At 35.9% G+C, this 16,920-nt stretch overlaps 1 protein-coding gene across 1 annotated transcript in view; it reads right to left on the reverse strand.

Annotated features, from left to right (window-relative positions):
* Positions 1–3,125: 3,125 nt before the first annotated feature.
* Positions 3,126–16,920, reverse strand: part of LOC136809045 (2-amino-3-ketobutyrate coenzyme A ligase, mitochondrial-like) — a 32,084-nt gene continuing 18,289 nt past the window's right edge. The window contains exons 9-12 of the mRNA XM_067065619.1: positions 5,852–5,953; positions 5,539–5,614; positions 4,723–4,770; positions 3,126–4,013 (exon numbers count right to left, since the gene is read on the reverse strand). Of these exons, the coding sequence (XP_066921720.1) occupies positions 3,904–4,013; positions 4,723–4,770; positions 5,539–5,614; positions 5,852–5,953 (336 nt within the window). The 3' untranslated portion in view covers positions 3,126–3,903. The remainder of the gene's footprint in view (positions 4,014–4,722; positions 4,771–5,538; positions 5,615–5,851; positions 5,954–16,920) is intronic.

The following is a 16,920-nucleotide window of genomic DNA, read 5'->3' on the forward strand; positions in this document are numbered from 1 at the left end:
TGAGGTCATTAAAGAGATTGTTAAATGTGTTATGATCGAAAAACTGTTTCATCAATCATATCACTACCCCCGTTTTTAGTAATAAGTTGGAGATTTGATATTTCACAGAAAAGTGCTACCAAGGGGTATTTCGGGTCCCATATCTTCCGGAGGACTCTTTTGTTTGCCTTGAAATTTAACAAACTTCTTAACCTAAGGTTGAACTACCACTGGTGTAAAAATGAACGTTATAGCATAAGTAGAAAAAAAGCTCAATTTTTACAATCGCAAATTAAACCGCTAAAAATCGCGAATTTTTCAAACAAAAATACATTTAAATATAGTGCTTTTGATTCTCTAAAACAAGCAAAAAAAATTTTCATAATTATATTTGACTATCAAAAGTTACAGGCATTCTTGTTTCCACTGCCAATTATATCTGGACAGACTTTAATAGAGAGTTATCAAGCCGTTTTTCCTCAAAATGAAGCGCGTCTGTGAGGGGTCCCTTAGTGCCAATGGGATTTCTTTTGAACGTGTGAAGTAGTAATTGCATTCTTTTGTTTTGATCGTATTTTAATTGCATATTTTCTCACGACTGATTGAATTTTTTTCAATTCTAGAAAATTATTCACATAATTAGAAGATTTTTGAGCGGAAATTTAGGGCACTTTGGTCCATTTAATCGAAATAAAAAATATATTTTTGAATTCAGCACCATTTATATATTTACCTATTCTAAAAACTATTTGAAAACGCACTTTTAATTAGAAATTATTATTCATAGAGATCTCAACGAAATTAGTTATTCCTTCTGATTAGATTTCTACTCACGCTTCAAATTTTGAGATGAAGAAAAATAAAACTACAAGATTTTTTTAGTTCCCAAAATCTCAAAACAAAAGGTAAAGTACACACATCGAAAAATATCAATGGTTTTCAAAAATATCAATCTGTTGATTTGGATAAAAACTTGAGTGTAAACGTACCCTTTTCATGAAATTTTTTTCCACCCATCAGATTTTGAAAAACTGTTTTTACGACCAATAATTGCTTTTAACAAAGGAAAAATGAATGGATGACAACACAGCTTAGGAAAGATGTCTCTCTATTCTATATATTAATAGCGGTGCTTTGTGTGTCTGTGTGTCACCACTTTCGTTTTCGCTTTGTTTGTGTTTTAAAATTATGACTTTTAGTCCCTTGCTCCACAAATTTGTTCTATTGGATTCGCGCCATTTGCAAAAGATCGGATAGAGCTTGGTTTAGACATTTATTCAGCCTTTGTTTTGAAATTTAAGGCCCATATACATTTAGTAATTTTAATTTGTGCCCAGACTTGCCTTTTTCTCTCTTCTTTTGTTTTAAATGTTTTCGAATGTATTTAACGATCGTATTTATCAATGACATTCGAATTCTTTTCAAAACAAAACAATTTCATTTCATAGAAAAGAATATTTTTCAAAAGTAAATCAAAACATAAAAATCAAAAAGTTTGTGGACAACAACAGCATCCCAACAGCATTCAAACTCAAAGGGCGATATAAAGCATAAGAAAAAAATATTTCACTTCTTTCTTCTTATAAAAATATTCAAGTCGTCGTTATGTTAAAAAGTGTGTTTATGTTTATGTTTAAATTCGAAAAGTTATGCCAAGGGTTTAAAAAAGCAACTTAGAATTGTCTTTTTTTTCGATCTGATAAAAACAAAGAGTCGCACTGTTCTTTCTGACCTTCCCACTTTTTCCTGAAAAATTGTCATTTAAACTGGACGGCATATTAACGCGAGCGAAGCGAGAAAAATAACTACCTGCAGAGTCGTTTCAAACGACACTGGTACAGTAAACGATGCTCTTTCTGATAACTTTTGACCTATAAAAGAAATTATACTGTAGAGATTTCTTTTTTTTATTTGATAGCTTTTTTAAGCCAGTTTCAACATCCAAAGGACTTTTAGTGCGTTCAGCTATAGCATAACCGGCGTGCGACGCCGGGTACCGGCTAGTAATTGATATCTCTATGGTTTTATAGAAATAAGAACACCACCGGGAATAAAGAACTTTTTGATAAATAACGAGATTGCTCACGGGAATTTTTTGACCCGCATTTCGTGCGATCGCGTTTAATCGCCCGCGCGTGTACGCTCTGTGAATTCTGTCTGCTGTATATGGGTACTGTATGTAAGAAAAAGCTTCTTTTTCAGTCTTTAGAGATTTTCATTTTCAATAGGATCACTTAACCCTTATAACCCGGGGGGGGGGGGGGTTACTAGGGCAAGATGGGTTACAGGGATGCTCCGCTGGTCAGGGTACCTTTTTTAACCTCTACGAGTCCCAGGTAGGGTCGCAAAAACACCAAAAAGAAAAATCAGTCCCTCGTAGGGTGCCTATTTTTGGAAAATTTGGGGAAAAAGTAGAAAACTTGAGATCATTTTGGAATTTCAGTCCCATTCAGGGTCACTTTTTTCGCAAATTTCGAGTCCCACGTAGGGTCCATTTTTCGAACCTCAGCGGAGCACCCCCCCCGGCCTTATAACCCTCAGCCTTTTCGATTTTTGTCGCGCCATGATGGGATTCATAAATGAGGATAGTCTAGCATGCTAGACGACTTAACTCAGTAAAAAATAGGAAGTAGAAAACTTGTCAGGAGCATCAATATAGTCTGTTTATTTTAACCATATCCCGACATAAAAATTTCCCGCTTTCAACAAAAACGTTATAAACGACTGGATTCCCTCCCAGTCTAAAATGAGGACGTCTTATTTTTCAAATGAAATGGCTTACTTTTTTAGGCAAGATTTGAATGATTGGATAATTAGTTTAGAAGTTATCAGCATTTTAGAATTGTGATTTCTTAGCGATTTTAACTTAGTTTGTGTTATGTTTCACCTGAATTCACGATAAAGTCATAAAACCTCGTCTAGACAGCTTATGACTAAAAAAAACTGCATAAATACTCTTAATTTTGCTTTTTAGAAAGTTTCAAATCATTTAATAATATTTTCTCCGATAAGTACAGAAGATCAGCAGCGTGGTGAATTCTACCTACCACCTGAGGCAAATAAGTAATGGTTAAAGTACAATTTGTTTAAAATGTTGTAGCATGGGGCCGAGCGCTATCTAGAAAAAAAAGTTTGAAAAAAAAGCATTAACAGATGATGAAGGGAAATTCTATTTTTGACAAATAAATAAATTGCTGCAATAAAAAAGATAAATAAAATAAGAAGAAATTCGGTATACAAATGAAAAAAAACAACATGAAACACACACACGAAGATTGGTACTCGAACAAAATTAAGATGAGCATCTGCAAAACATAAGCTACTGGTAATTTCGCAGGGTTTAAGGAGTCTCGGGACTTATCTGATATTCTGATGGCGGATCGGTGGCTGTCCACGCTAAAGCTCTAAAGGCCGATTTCCCACCAGAGAGGAGTAATAGTCGGCCTTTGATGTGCCACATCCTAGTCAGGTTCAACTGTACCAATGCGCGCAAACCTGAAAATATTTCAGCTGGATCCTCCTATCCCCGAAAATGAGGGCTAGGTTACCAGGCCTCCCGATGCAAAATCCTTCACGCGGTCTTGCAAAATTCCATAATTTAAACCTTTCAGATGTTGAAAATTTTCCTGACTTTCAGAGCTTTAGCGTGTCGGATTAAAATTTCTGCATCTGGGTGCCAGATAACCACAAGACTCACTTAAAGAATCTTATGATTGACAAATGTTGTAACGGTGTATTTGGACCAGTGTCTGCTCGAGATACACGAAGAGTTAGGTTAGTTCAGAGTAAGCAAGTACACTTATTGTGCTTTAATGACCTGTGTAATAATTTTTCGTTTTTTTTTCATTTCATTTATTAGTAAAGTCTTTGGATATTGAATAGTACCAGGTGTGGAAGCCCTTATACTCAATTCAATTACCCATTCTATGAGATAACACCGAGCTTTTCCCCCACATTTGTGAAAGCGTCACAGCACATATTGATATCCTCCGTTGAGTGGACGGCTGAAAGTTGGACGCGGATCCTTGCACGACCTGTTTGTGAGAAGATAACAGTGAAGATGAGCAGACCAATCCTTTGCCACAATATGACGTCAAAAATAGGCGAAATCAGAGAACGATGGTTTAACTCACTTGAAATTAAATGAGTATGACCAGCGAGTTAAACCAGTGTAAGTTTCACCCCTTAGTAATCTCATTGGTCTAAAGACACAACACATGACTTTCCGTGGCGAGGAACACGACAAGGTAAAACTGCTACTGAGCATGGTATTCGTATTATAATAGCGCACCGCGCTGAATCTAAAAATAATCATTACTCTTGATGTGTTTGTACGAGCTCCAAACCCATCAATCTTTGTGTTAATCTCTTTTGCACGTTAATTGTATCATTTGACAAAAGATATTATTAGAAGAACTTGCACGTATCTTCAATTGAGCCGCATTGAATTGTGGGATTGCAACTCGTACAAATGTCAAAAAAAGTGAAAAGTAATAATTATGATGTATGCGTTGCGGAGCGCTATTCTTTTACGGTAACACCTGAAAAACAACAGCCTTTTGCCACTCGTAATACAATTCAATGGTTAATCCCAGGAGATTCAGGTTCGGCATAAAAATACAATCACGGACAACCCATCGACAAGTAGCAGCTTTTATACAAATGTCCTAACTGCATTCGCTTTACTTCGCTTCAAATACAACCAACCCGAACACAAAGTTATTTGACAAAAAGTGAGCTTACCTTTCGGGACGACAGGGTACGTAAAACCGATCACATAGATACCATTTGCTAAAAAATATACAAAACAGAATTTTTACTCAGTCTGTTGATAGAGGCTGTAGTCATACCCCCTGAGAATTCATGGCTTTCAACTCGTTGGTCATACCCCTCCAATACTCAATAGAAGGCTTGGCAAAAAGTCCAAAGGGATATTGAGAATAAAATATAAACCGATATACCTCATCGGGGAAAACTTCGCCGGGGAAAAGTGACGAAATTTTGGACAAGTGATGAATATTTTCCCCGGCCTTAATGCGTTTACCAACTACCAGCAAGTGACGAATTTTTCCCTGACGAAAATTTTCCCCGACGAAGTTTTCCCCGATATACTACTCGTAAAGATTGAAACAAAAAAGGCCTTTCTGCAGCCGGACTACTGGCCGAAACGAAATGAGTAATACACAAACACACTACATTTTATGAAGATCCTTGCGCTGTTTTTATTGCCACTATAGCACTACAGTATGACATATAAAAGACTAGAGTTAAGAATTAGCTCTTTTTTACCCTGTCCTAGACGGAAAGGCATGTACACAGATTAAAACACTCAGGTTTAGGATCAACACACAAATAACAAAAAAGATAGGACTGAATATACAGTACACATACAAGAGAAATCGAAGGCTACATACCTCGAAAACGCACGGTTGGTATAATTTGGTTAGGTCTGAGTTACAAGGGGTTGTCAAAAAAATTATGAAGGTTCAACTACAATTTCAGTCTCTACTAAGAGTGGACAGTCAACTCGTTACGAAGACAAAGTACAATAAAACGTACCAAGGAGTTGATCAGCAAACTCGATTGCTGTTCGTTCGTCGGGCATCATGACTGGACAGATGGGATGATTATCTCCCTAAAATAAAAATTCAATCTTCTCCTTTAAAAGTTAAAGTAAAGTTATCTACTTAAAGTTGAAATACAACTTAAGAAAAAATATATTTTCCTCTGAAGTTCCAATGTAATAATTATAAAGAATAGATACCTGATGTGTAATAAAGATATTTAAAGCGTTGTAAGGACAACCTTGAAAGTCACGAACAAATTAGCAGCAGAGCCTTGTCCAAGTTGAATGAAAATTTAAGACTCTCACCGAAACTGTAAATCCTGCTTGCGTCATACGATTTCGAAACAATTCGGTATTTTCAGCCAGTTTTGGAATCAAAGTTGTCCCCTTCAATAACATCTCGAAAACCTGAAATAGCAAACCGTGAAAAACAAGCTAGATGCTGAATGGACCTACATGATGATGAAAGTTAGATAGCAATGCGAGGAGAAAAATGAAAAAAATTAGTCAGAAATAAAACGTTTAGCGAAAATGCATAACGCAATAAATTCATCATTGATTGTTGATGGGGGGGGGGGGAAGGGTTGTAGAGAAAAAATAAACAGAAAGTTCTGGTCGCAAAAATCAGTTTTATTGACACTTGAATCATGCTTGATGGTGAGCATTGTTATCAATAATGTTTTTTGTGTGAAAAACATAGAAATGTAAGGAAAAAATCCAATAAAAATCCGGAAAAAATTGTTTCTCAAAAATCGAACTCAGCCATGTTTTAAGCATTGCGAATACGCATCTTTCTGCAAAAAATCAGGAAAAACAAAGAATGCAAATTCGAGAAAATGTCAAAAACAGGTTTTTCCGGCATATTTCCGGCATTTTCGGCCGAACAAATTTTTTTTTAAAAATCAGGCTACGAACGAACGAACGGACTAGCAGAAGATTCTATATGGAAATAAAAGCAAGGATAATTGGTCCAATTTTAAAATATAATAATATCTACGGTAAAACCATTACAGAGGGTTTCTTTCACTTTTTATTATTTGTTCTTCGATGCGTTGGAGGGACGATCGATCCATTTTAGGCTAAAATTTTAACCAGTAAAATATGGATTGTTAATTAATTTCATCATAAGAAAGACTCAGTGGACTTTGCGTGAATTGTTTTTGAAATTGAACAATTCCCAGAATTGATTGATAATGAATTTGATTTTCGTGAAAAAGTGTAGTTAATAAGAATCTGATATCCGTCCAGGAGCCTACGGCCAAACATCTTGAAGAGGTTACCCAGTAAATTGATTTTTCAAACCTTTCTCGAATAAGAAAAAGTGAAGCCTTAAGATTTGCGCCGCATTTAGAATGACGGACTGAATCTAGCAATTTCTTTATTTTTAAACGGTACATGTTTTTTTATAAGCCCAAAGTATATAAGAAGAAAAGGCTTCGATGGCCAAAATCTTAAGAACAAGTTAAGAACATCTGAAGGCTTAAATTTTTTTGGATGTTCTTATAAAAAAACGTGTATATTTTTCAAAATCTGCTGATGGGTTTAATTTTCAATCCTGCGTTTGTGTAGAATAAGTTGCTTCATTTCCCGTCCAAGAGTTTCAAATCTAACCCCTTCGGGGCTTTGAAATCAATGGTACAGTATTTTCTGGGGGGGCTAGCCCGGGGTACACTTAAAGCTTTTTTTATAGACTGGATGGCGCGATTAAGTGGCCCGGTAGTATATGGTAATATGCTTTTGCCTAGGCGGACTGTTCCGCCAGATTCAAGTTGTTTTTGGAAGGTAAAAACAGTATGAAGCAATGTTTTTATTTGAGAATAAGGGATTACAAATCTGTTAATAGTGTTTGTTTCTGATTTTTGATTATATCTTTCAACTTTCAGTAGTTTTATTGTTATTTGGATTTTCAACATTTTTTTTCAAAATGGCGACCTCGCCAAATGCTCCTAGCCTACTTCACTGGACTCAGCGTCATAAAAAATTAACAAAAAGCAAAGTTCAGCCAAAAGTAGACTCTAGTCTAGGGGGGGGGGGCCTTTCTGCAAATCAAATATCCAGATGTCCTAAAAATTAACACCCGTTAAGGGGAGAGGTAAAAAAAAGACACAAAATCTGATTGCCTGTTAAATTATTTCATTATGTATACTATAGATTGAAGTCGTTTATAATAAATGTAATACAGTAGTATGGGTGTTATTGGATAATACACCTTTTCGACCGTAGCCGCTAATTGCCGCGCGGGCATTTTTACCACCCTAAAACCGTCCCAGTCTTTTTATCGCGCCTGAAGACAATAGAAGAAAGTGTAAAAAAAGGATTGGATATAGTTTAGGGTGGTAAAAAATGCCCGCGCGGCAATTGGCGGCTACGGTCGAAAAGGTGTATACAATAATTGTTACAGCATAATATTAGTTTATAACAAATGACAACAAATTGTTCATTCCATTAATGTTTGTTTATTTTTTCTACTATGTCTGAATAAGTAAGTAGTTGGTAAGTATATTCATCTCGTGGCTGTCGGCGGAGCCGGGAGTGAGGGAGTCTATCTCCTTTTCTATTTGCGCTAGACCTGGGAGATCGAATGCTGAGGTGGAGCGCCACAGCTACTCTTAGCTCCCAGTAACTTACCGCCTAGATCAGATTAACCAATTTAAGCTACTCATCCGCTGAGTGTGAGGATCAAAGCCACAAACCTTGGATTGTAAGGCGAATACTCTACCGACTGCAGGGTCGGATACAGGAGGTAGGCTATCTTATTCATGGAGAGTAATTAGTTTCCATATAAGGTAATACGATAATAAAGTGCACTCTCCTCCATTGGTTATAGCCTACCTCTGTATCCGACCCTGCGACTGAGCTACCCGACCACAGTCTGAATAAGTGCGCAGATAAAAGATTTACTCTCGTAAAAATCTAACAAAATCTTTAGAATGGCTGTATGTCCTTATAACCAAGTTTGTCACTTCTAGGGTGACATCAATTCTTCTCCCCTGAGGAATTGAACCATTCCTTTAAAGCTTTAACGTGTGCGGCCAACGATCATCCGCGATTAACGGAATATTAGAAGATAAACTGTGCGCCAGTACAAAATGCCGAGTTTTATGTTTTCAGCAACAGAGACGGTTGGTTTTTGATTTGTCTAGAAACCGGTAAGGGCGGCGGTAAATCAATATCAATACTTTTGGCGCCACGGTTAAAGGCCGGTCTCCACTTTCGCGCGACATGGAGTAAACACGTTTTTTGCGCTCTTGTGAGGTCATTGGTCGGTTGAAAAATGAAGCATTTCCATTGGTCAAAATTTACGTAACGGATGAAAAAAGTGGACCTTATTTCAACTTTTTTTTGTTTGCGCGAAACTTTTTTATGACATAAGTTTTTCTTCAGGCAAAAAAGGTTAAGAAAAAAACTGTCGCCCATTTCGCGCGAAAGTGGAGACCGGCCTTAATGAAAGGAGCGCGTTACACGACGCTGTTTTGGATGCGTTCCCTGGACACCAATCTGCGGAGACGATTCAACGCATTCTCATTGAAAATATAAACGAATGAATTAATGATGGCGTCCACATAAAACCAGATGAAAGCATACCGGGCATCCTTCACTAATCTTTGAAAGAAATGCGGTAACGTCCCAAACGTGAAGAATGAAAGACAGATTAGAAAGGGTGCGAAAATTTTGGATTTTTGATTCCGATATAATGAGTTTCGAGTGTCGTCATTGGCTTGTTTGAACTTAATGTAAATGTAAATGTAGACAATAATGAAGACAGAGTTTGTCCCAAGTAAACCCAGCATGTAAACTGTTATATCAACATAGGCCCAAAATCCGGTCTGAAGGTTCGTAAGGTGTAAAATTAGCACTGTTGTTAAATGCAAAGCACAAACAATCCAAGACACGACAACCATGTGAGTTCGTTTGAGGAAAACCCAAGATGATTCATAGCGTAAATGCAACCAAATAGCAAAGAATCTTTGCAATGTCAACAAAATCATTGCGCTATAATAAGGGATAACTGAAGCAGTAGAAAAGCCATGGATCAATCTGAAATATTGAGAACTCTCGACGTCAATCGAGATTCGAATAATCGACAACACACAAAAAAGGATAATTGATATCGACAAACTAAGCAACTCGACATTTTGTTCAATACTGCTAGATGATGACGTCTTTATTAAAAACCATACGGCAAAGACGTGAAGCAGAATCGGCAACATCGCTAAAGCAAAACAAAAAATCGAAAAAGAGTCCCACTCCAGCTTTTTTGGTCAGCCTAAGCTGAGCATTCAAATAGGTAAAATTTTCTTCCATCATCAGCATCATCATAAGACGGCAAAAAAAAAATCCGATTTTCCGATCTCACTTTGATTTCTAAACTTTCTTCCGATCGGGTTAACTTTTTGGGTACTTTTAGCGTGCGTTGTTTTTACAGATCATAATGTAGTTTCAAGATGGCGGAGATGGCGGCGGCTCAAGCGATAGTCAGATGTGATAAGTTAGTGTTGTACCAAAGTATCTCCAGTGTAAATCTGTTGCAAGCTTCAATTTCTGTCATTTATTTTTTTAACTCGGCAAATCAAACACATGATTTTCATCAAGGGGATTCTTTTTCTATATCCTTTGAAGGTTTAAAGCCGTTTGCTCAAGTTTTTGTTTATGTTGAATTTTCTGATATATACTTTTTATTGCTGCTTTTTAATAGTTTTTGCAATAAAAACATATATTTTTTTCTTGTTTGCCTCTAGCGGAATTGATGTTGTTATAATGTTATTGGGATTTGATAAAGTTTACAAAAGTACAGCTACTGTATAAATTTGATATAAAGACTGGATGCAATCGTGCTTTTTTGGACTTGAGGACGACGTGTTTGTGATAAAGGCGAATCGCAAAAAACTGTTTGGTTCCCGTCATTTCTACTTTAAAAAGTGGGAGTCGTTCGGCCGGTCAGTCGAAAATATTTTTTCTGTTAAGAAGCAGCTATACATCTTGTTGAAAGGGAATTCGTGTGGACTGATCTGAATTTTAAAATTGAGAAAACGTGGATAAATTGGTGTTTTCGGTTTACTCTCCATTAGCATGCGGCTCTCTACTTCGATTTGAAAACTTTTAAACACAGAGCGTGCAAAGGTCAACAGTGGAAATCCAGCAAAGCAGCGGAAAAGCTTTCCGACTCTCCAGCTCGTAACCGTAAATCAGATGACGGGAACCAAATGATGAATGATATCACATCATCTCCTATTATTGGACTTGCAAAATTATGACAAATGGTCTTTGGAATTTGATCATTTATATTAATATTAATATATACAGTTCTTGTTGAAATTGATCAAACTATTTTTCACGCAGTTCCGGACGCAGATTGTGTTTTTCTAACCTTTTCTAACCTTGGCGCACATTTTGACTGAATGATGGAATGGAATGAATGGTGATAACAGTTTATAGATATCTCTTATCAGACTTGCAGAAAGCGGGCTCCCGTCAAGTTACGCAACATGCTGTGCACACTCTCGTCACAACTTGCACAGCCATAACAAACAGATCAATCTGGTCTTCATTTAACATTGTTTTAAAGTTTAAAAAACACTGCCAGTGCTTGGCACAGAAGAGAGGAATCCCAGTTGAAATTAATTGCTACACCGCTGCCCTGTTGAATTTATTTATTATGTTTGTGTATTTATTCCGCCAAGGCGGTAAATCAATCGCCCAAATTCATAGACCAATCAAAAGCGAGTTTAAAGCAAAACGGGGGAAAATGAGCTTCCCGCATAGTTGTGAATTTTAAGTTTTGCTTTCGATTATCATTTGCCACCAGCAAAGTCTTCAAGATGGTTGTGTGCATGTTGTGTAACTTGACGGTTACTAAACTACAAAATTTATTTACCCAGACTGGCCATCCACATATAGTACGTACACAGTGAAGGGGGAGAGGGGGTTCAGCAAAAGCGTACATCTATTGTTTAAACAAAGTCATTTCTATTGTTCTCTGCGTACAAGGGGGAGGGGGTGTGAAATATTTGGAAAATCTTTGCGTACGTACTATATGGACAATGCTAAAGAGAAGTATACTTTGAGCTTCTCGTAGGGGGGGGGGGGGGGGGGGGTTGGAGGAGCTCTCAGGCTTGTTTTACATAATTTTAAATCAAGTTACCAAATGTTTCACATTTTGTACATTATTCAACATATTTAGTCTACCCTGTTTCAGTGCATCTCTTACATCTGTTAACCCACTTATTAAAGCTATCTAGCTAAGCTCTATTGGCTGACCTTCCAGCCTCGGCTGGTTTATTTATACTTCAATTGAGCGAGTTATTTTAATTTTCTCTTTTAGATCGAGCTGAAAAATATTGTTCTTCTCAGCTGGAAAGTACGAAATGATAAAATTATTTGAGCAATTTTGACCTTTGGATCCTGACAACTCAGAGTTAAAACTCTACATTCCAGAATTAACTCAGAGGACTTAAAATCGTTTGTAGTGTTCCCTATTTCAGGGAATTCCCCCTTTTTATCAAACCATGACTTTTAAAATGATTTTTTTTCTGAAAAAATCGCTAAGTTAATCAACAAAATTTCTTTCAAGAGAAAGATTTTCTGCCCTCATGTAGTGAATAGATTAGTAAAATTCAAGTCCTCAATGTCACACACTTGTGTACTGTGGGCGAGAATTGGGATATTGTAACGTTATTCTATTTTCCGAATCTTAAGCTCGGGCGAGAATTGGAATTTCAGTACTTTTCCTTTAATTCATCGGATATTTCGATTTAGTAGGGGTGCCTATAGGCTATATTCTCAGCCTTATTTGGTCAATTTTAGAGTTTTTGTATCCTTAGATCCTAAGGTCAAAAATTAAAGCCTCACTTTGAAAACACAGAGGTAAAACTTTACATACCAGAATTAACTTAGAGCACTTAAAATCATTTGTGGTGTCTTAACATTTCTAGGGAATCCCCCTTTTTATATCAAATTATGACTTTCATTGTACTTTTTGTTTTGTTTTTTTTCTGAAAAAATCGCATTGTCAAAATTTCTTTCCAAGAGAAAGATTTTCTGCCTGCAATGTAATCAATAGGTTAGTAACATTTGATAAATCAGATCAAGTTTCCTCGATGTCAAACCATGGAGGTATAAAGAAAGACAGGAGAAGTATGCTATTGTAACCAAGCTCGCCCTACGATTAAAAAAAGTTACGATGTATGCATGCTCATAATCTCATATATCGTGCATTTTTAATGAGCTCTTTTATCCATAGGTTAAATCTTATTGGCTCATTTAAGCTTTAGAAATTAGATGAGACGAGATTCATTGTTTCTGACATCAGTGTAAGAAAATATTTGGACTAAAAAAAGGCCTGTAAACTTGGCAATCCTTCATCAAATGATAAGATTTTTCGATCAATGTTTTCTTTCAGGTGAACTCTATTGCTTGATACTTTCCTCCAAAATTCTCCAGCGACTTTATGTCTACAAATTGAGTCTGAAATCGTGTGTGCTTATAAAGAACTTTTCATTTTCTGGCTTGAGAAAATATCTTTTCAAAACAAAATTGAACGGATAGCGAAATGGAACATAAATTTGTTTCGTGGACGAAGTTTTATCTAATTTTCGTATATTAAAAGGCTAGAATCTTCAATACTGATTATTAGAATGTTCAGAGCAAACTTGAGTTCTACTAAAAAGTCTTATTTCATCGGGCGAGCTTAGAATTTCTTTTGATACATTTTATAAAAGAAATCAAAAGACTTTAACGACCAATTACCGACACATTCAACTCCTGTTTTCTTTATACCTCTATGGTCAAACGATGCTTTCCACGCGATTTCGATCAATCCATCTTTTGACCGTCCTTAAGGGCTCTGACCATAGTCGGAAAATTGATTTTAGTATTTGAACATAAAAGTTATGTTTTAGGTTCTTTAACACATTCAACAAAGAATTACCTTTATAAATTGCTTTTTAATCAAATCCCTTCAGAGTAATTAAGAAAGTAAGAAATGACGTTATGAACTTTAAAAAGACGTTAATAATATGTTGCATCACCTTCTTTTATAAAAAGTGCTAAGTTTTAATGGGTAATTAACCTTTTTGTTTCAAGATTTCTTTAAACTGTCCGCAAAGGATTGAACTAGTTTAAATTTTGCGGAAATTTTTTCTAAAAATATGTGTCAAAAGTTATGACTGTTTTTTCAAGCAAAATCCAGATGAAAAATTGATGAAAAACCACTATTTTGAAGATTTCGAGATAAAGAAGCATTTACAAAAATTGTCCGCAAAAATTTCTATTGTTCGGTAAAAGATACACCATCTACTGCGAAAAATTTTCAAAATGTTTTTTCTTCGCCGAAACTAAGCTTTTCAAAGTTGAAATACTCTTCCTCGCAAAAGTCTTCATTCTCTTCTTCATCAAATTTTTCCATTGCAATTTTTGAATTTTCAGATTCAGGAATAGTTTGTCTAACAGAAAATGTAAAACATGCCATAGATTTGTTGGTTACATCAGTCAGAAAACACATTTTAAACACGGCAAGTATGAAAAATTCACTATGGTCAGAGCCCTTAACACAGCTTCATCCATGAAAATATACGCAAAAGAATTTGAGATACTGTCCACATAAAACCACGTGAATGTTTCATCTCATTTTACGATGAAACCACCTGCGTAACTTGGAAAGGGAAGTAAGTGAATTGGTCAAAAATTAGCCTCAAATTAAGTATAACTCCATTTTATTGGAGAGAACTCGAGAAAGCTATTAAATATTCTATGAAAAAAATAATGAATAAAACTATTATAAATCAAACCTGTTCTTTTGGTCAAAATTTCCCATAAAAAGTACAATTTTTGAAGCTGCAATTAACTTGGGTCTGTATATAATAGAAGAATCTCTATTGGAGAGAAATCAAGAAAGCTATTAAATATTCTATGAAAAAAATAATGAATAAAACTATTATAAATCAAACCTGTCCTTTTGGTCAAAATTTCCCATAAAAAGTACAATTTTTGAAGCTGCAATTAACTTGGTCTGTATATAATAGAAGAATCTCATCCGGATATAATAATCCTCCTACGCCTGAATCTTATTGGAAGTAAAGGTTTTGAACAATGCGGACAATCAGGACACTGCTACTGTGCATGCGCAGACGTCGAACGATAAGCAGCAACAAAAAGGCATTGTGTTAGAACTTTAAATTTCAATAATAAAATCTGTACCATTTTCAATGATCAAAGGGACATAAGAAATTTCAAGGACCTTCATTCTGCTAGAAACATAAGAAAGCAAAGTGTAAAAAAACACGAGGCTTTTCTTGCGTTGGTTCAAAATTAAAGCCATTTTTCCAAAACGGGTAGGGATTTTTCGTACTAATCCCGATATGACGTTAATCTCCCGTTATTAATATTTATTTCAACGTTAAAAAAACTAATTTTTAGCAATTTCGACAAAGAGATGCTGAGGTTAGACTCTCAAAAGTATAGCCTTAAAGGGTTTAGGGGGATTCTTTAACTTTTCTCAGGCAAGAAAAGTGAGACCATAAGATTTTCGTCGCATTTAGAACGACAGATTGAATGTAGTCTTTCTTTGTTTTTAAGCAGCACATTTTTCAAAATCTGGCGATATGTTTTACTTTCAATTTGGCGTTTGTTTGAAAACCACGCGCTTTGGATCTAAGAATTTCAGACCTAGTTACTTTGGGGATTTGAAAGCAATGAGATCAACCTAAATCTTCCAGAAAAGATAAAATGTGACTTCTTTCATGCTGGGTGCAAGAACACGCATTTACAGAAAGACTTCTTCAGATACACACCAATACACTCCAAGTTGCTTAACGTCTCCTGGAATAAACATCCATCGAAAGTGAAGTTATGGTAAATTAAACTACCAGCCTTTTCAATCACCATCTTAAAGTATCGTACGAAATAGGGTGGTAATTCGTAAAGAAATAAAGAACTTTTTTCCTATAAAGATCTTGCAACCTGGACAACTGTAGGACTCCCTCCCGAACCATAAAATGAACTCGTATACGAGAAATAAAGAGGAGCATATGTAAGGACAGTCACCATCTGGTAGCCTCGGAGATGTAGGGTCCCATTTACAGTACCATCAAAGTTTCGTACGATACGGCCATTCGTACATGATTAAAGAAGAGCATATGCAAGGAAAGTCACCATCTGGCAACCCTGACTTTTTCGGGCGAATACTGAAAGACCAGAGACAAACTTCCAATAGATCGAAGACGAAGGCTGCAAATCAATTGCTTTACTCAAGACGCTGTTGGTTAACAGGCCTGAATAGAGAGATAATCAGATTGGTATGGGTGATTTGCTTATACGTGTAAGTGTGCTATCAATATTACCGATGCCTATGCAATATTACCGATGATATCAATCAAGAATCAACGAGACCTTTGGACCATCGAATGTTAGTTATTTTTTGAACAATCTTTTTCAGCTTTGTAGGTGCTACAAAAAAATGCAATAGTTGTTTTTTCTCAATTCAAATCCCGAAAATTTTTTTGGAAAACTATTTTCCACAAAGTTTGTATCATTTATGTACTTGATCTACCACCTCAGAATTTAATCAAACAATTTGGGCTTAAAGAGGGAATCCGATGGGTTCCCATAACTTTAACAAGAACACTTTCCGGGGAGTAACCCAAGAAGAATTTCCAGTGGGTCCAAAGAAGTGTTTTTAATTTTCCAGGGGGGGGGGTAAAAACTTACTCTAAAATTTCCAGGGGGGGTAAAATTTTTGTTGCGTTTTTCCCTTTGATTCCCAAGCCAGTTTCTCCGAAAGTCAGTTCTTTTCGGCTGTTTTGTTTTGATTTTTCTCCCGCCGCTTACCCAGTCCCCCAAAAGTCAACGCGGTCATATTTCCAGACTAAAGAAATATGAAATATCGCAAATATCTCGATGCTCTCGACCAATCAAAACGCTGATATTTTTTTGGGTCGACAATAAATTAGTTATCACATGACTTCTCGTGCAATACTCGATATTTTACTCGTTCCGAGATTTTACCGATATTAGACTAAAGAAATATGAAATATCGCAAATATCTCGATGCTCTCGACCAATCAAAACGCTGATATTTTTTTGGGTCGACAATAAATTAGTTATCACATGACTTCTCGTGCAATACTCGATATTTTACTCGTTCCGAGATTTTACCGTCCTTCGGACTCGTGCAAATTACTATTTTCTCCTTTGTTACTCGTGATTAATCGTTAATTGCACTCCAAACCATACGATTACTAGTACAAATAGTGACGATCTATTAAAATTAGTCGTTTGTTTCTTATAAAAAAAAAGGTTGAGAAACCAAAATTTTATGCTCTTGAAATATTATTTCATATTAAAGATTTTGTGAGCAAAAAAAAATCTATCTCATAAAA

The sequence above is a fragment of the Clytia hemisphaerica genome, unplaced genomic scaffold (assembly GCF_902728285.1).
Source record: "Clytia hemisphaerica strain Z4C2 unplaced genomic scaffold, Clytia hemisphaerica genome assembly, whole genome shotgun sequence".
Taxonomy (NCBI): Eukaryota; Metazoa; Cnidaria; class Hydrozoa; order Leptothecata; family Clytiidae; genus Clytia; species Clytia hemisphaerica.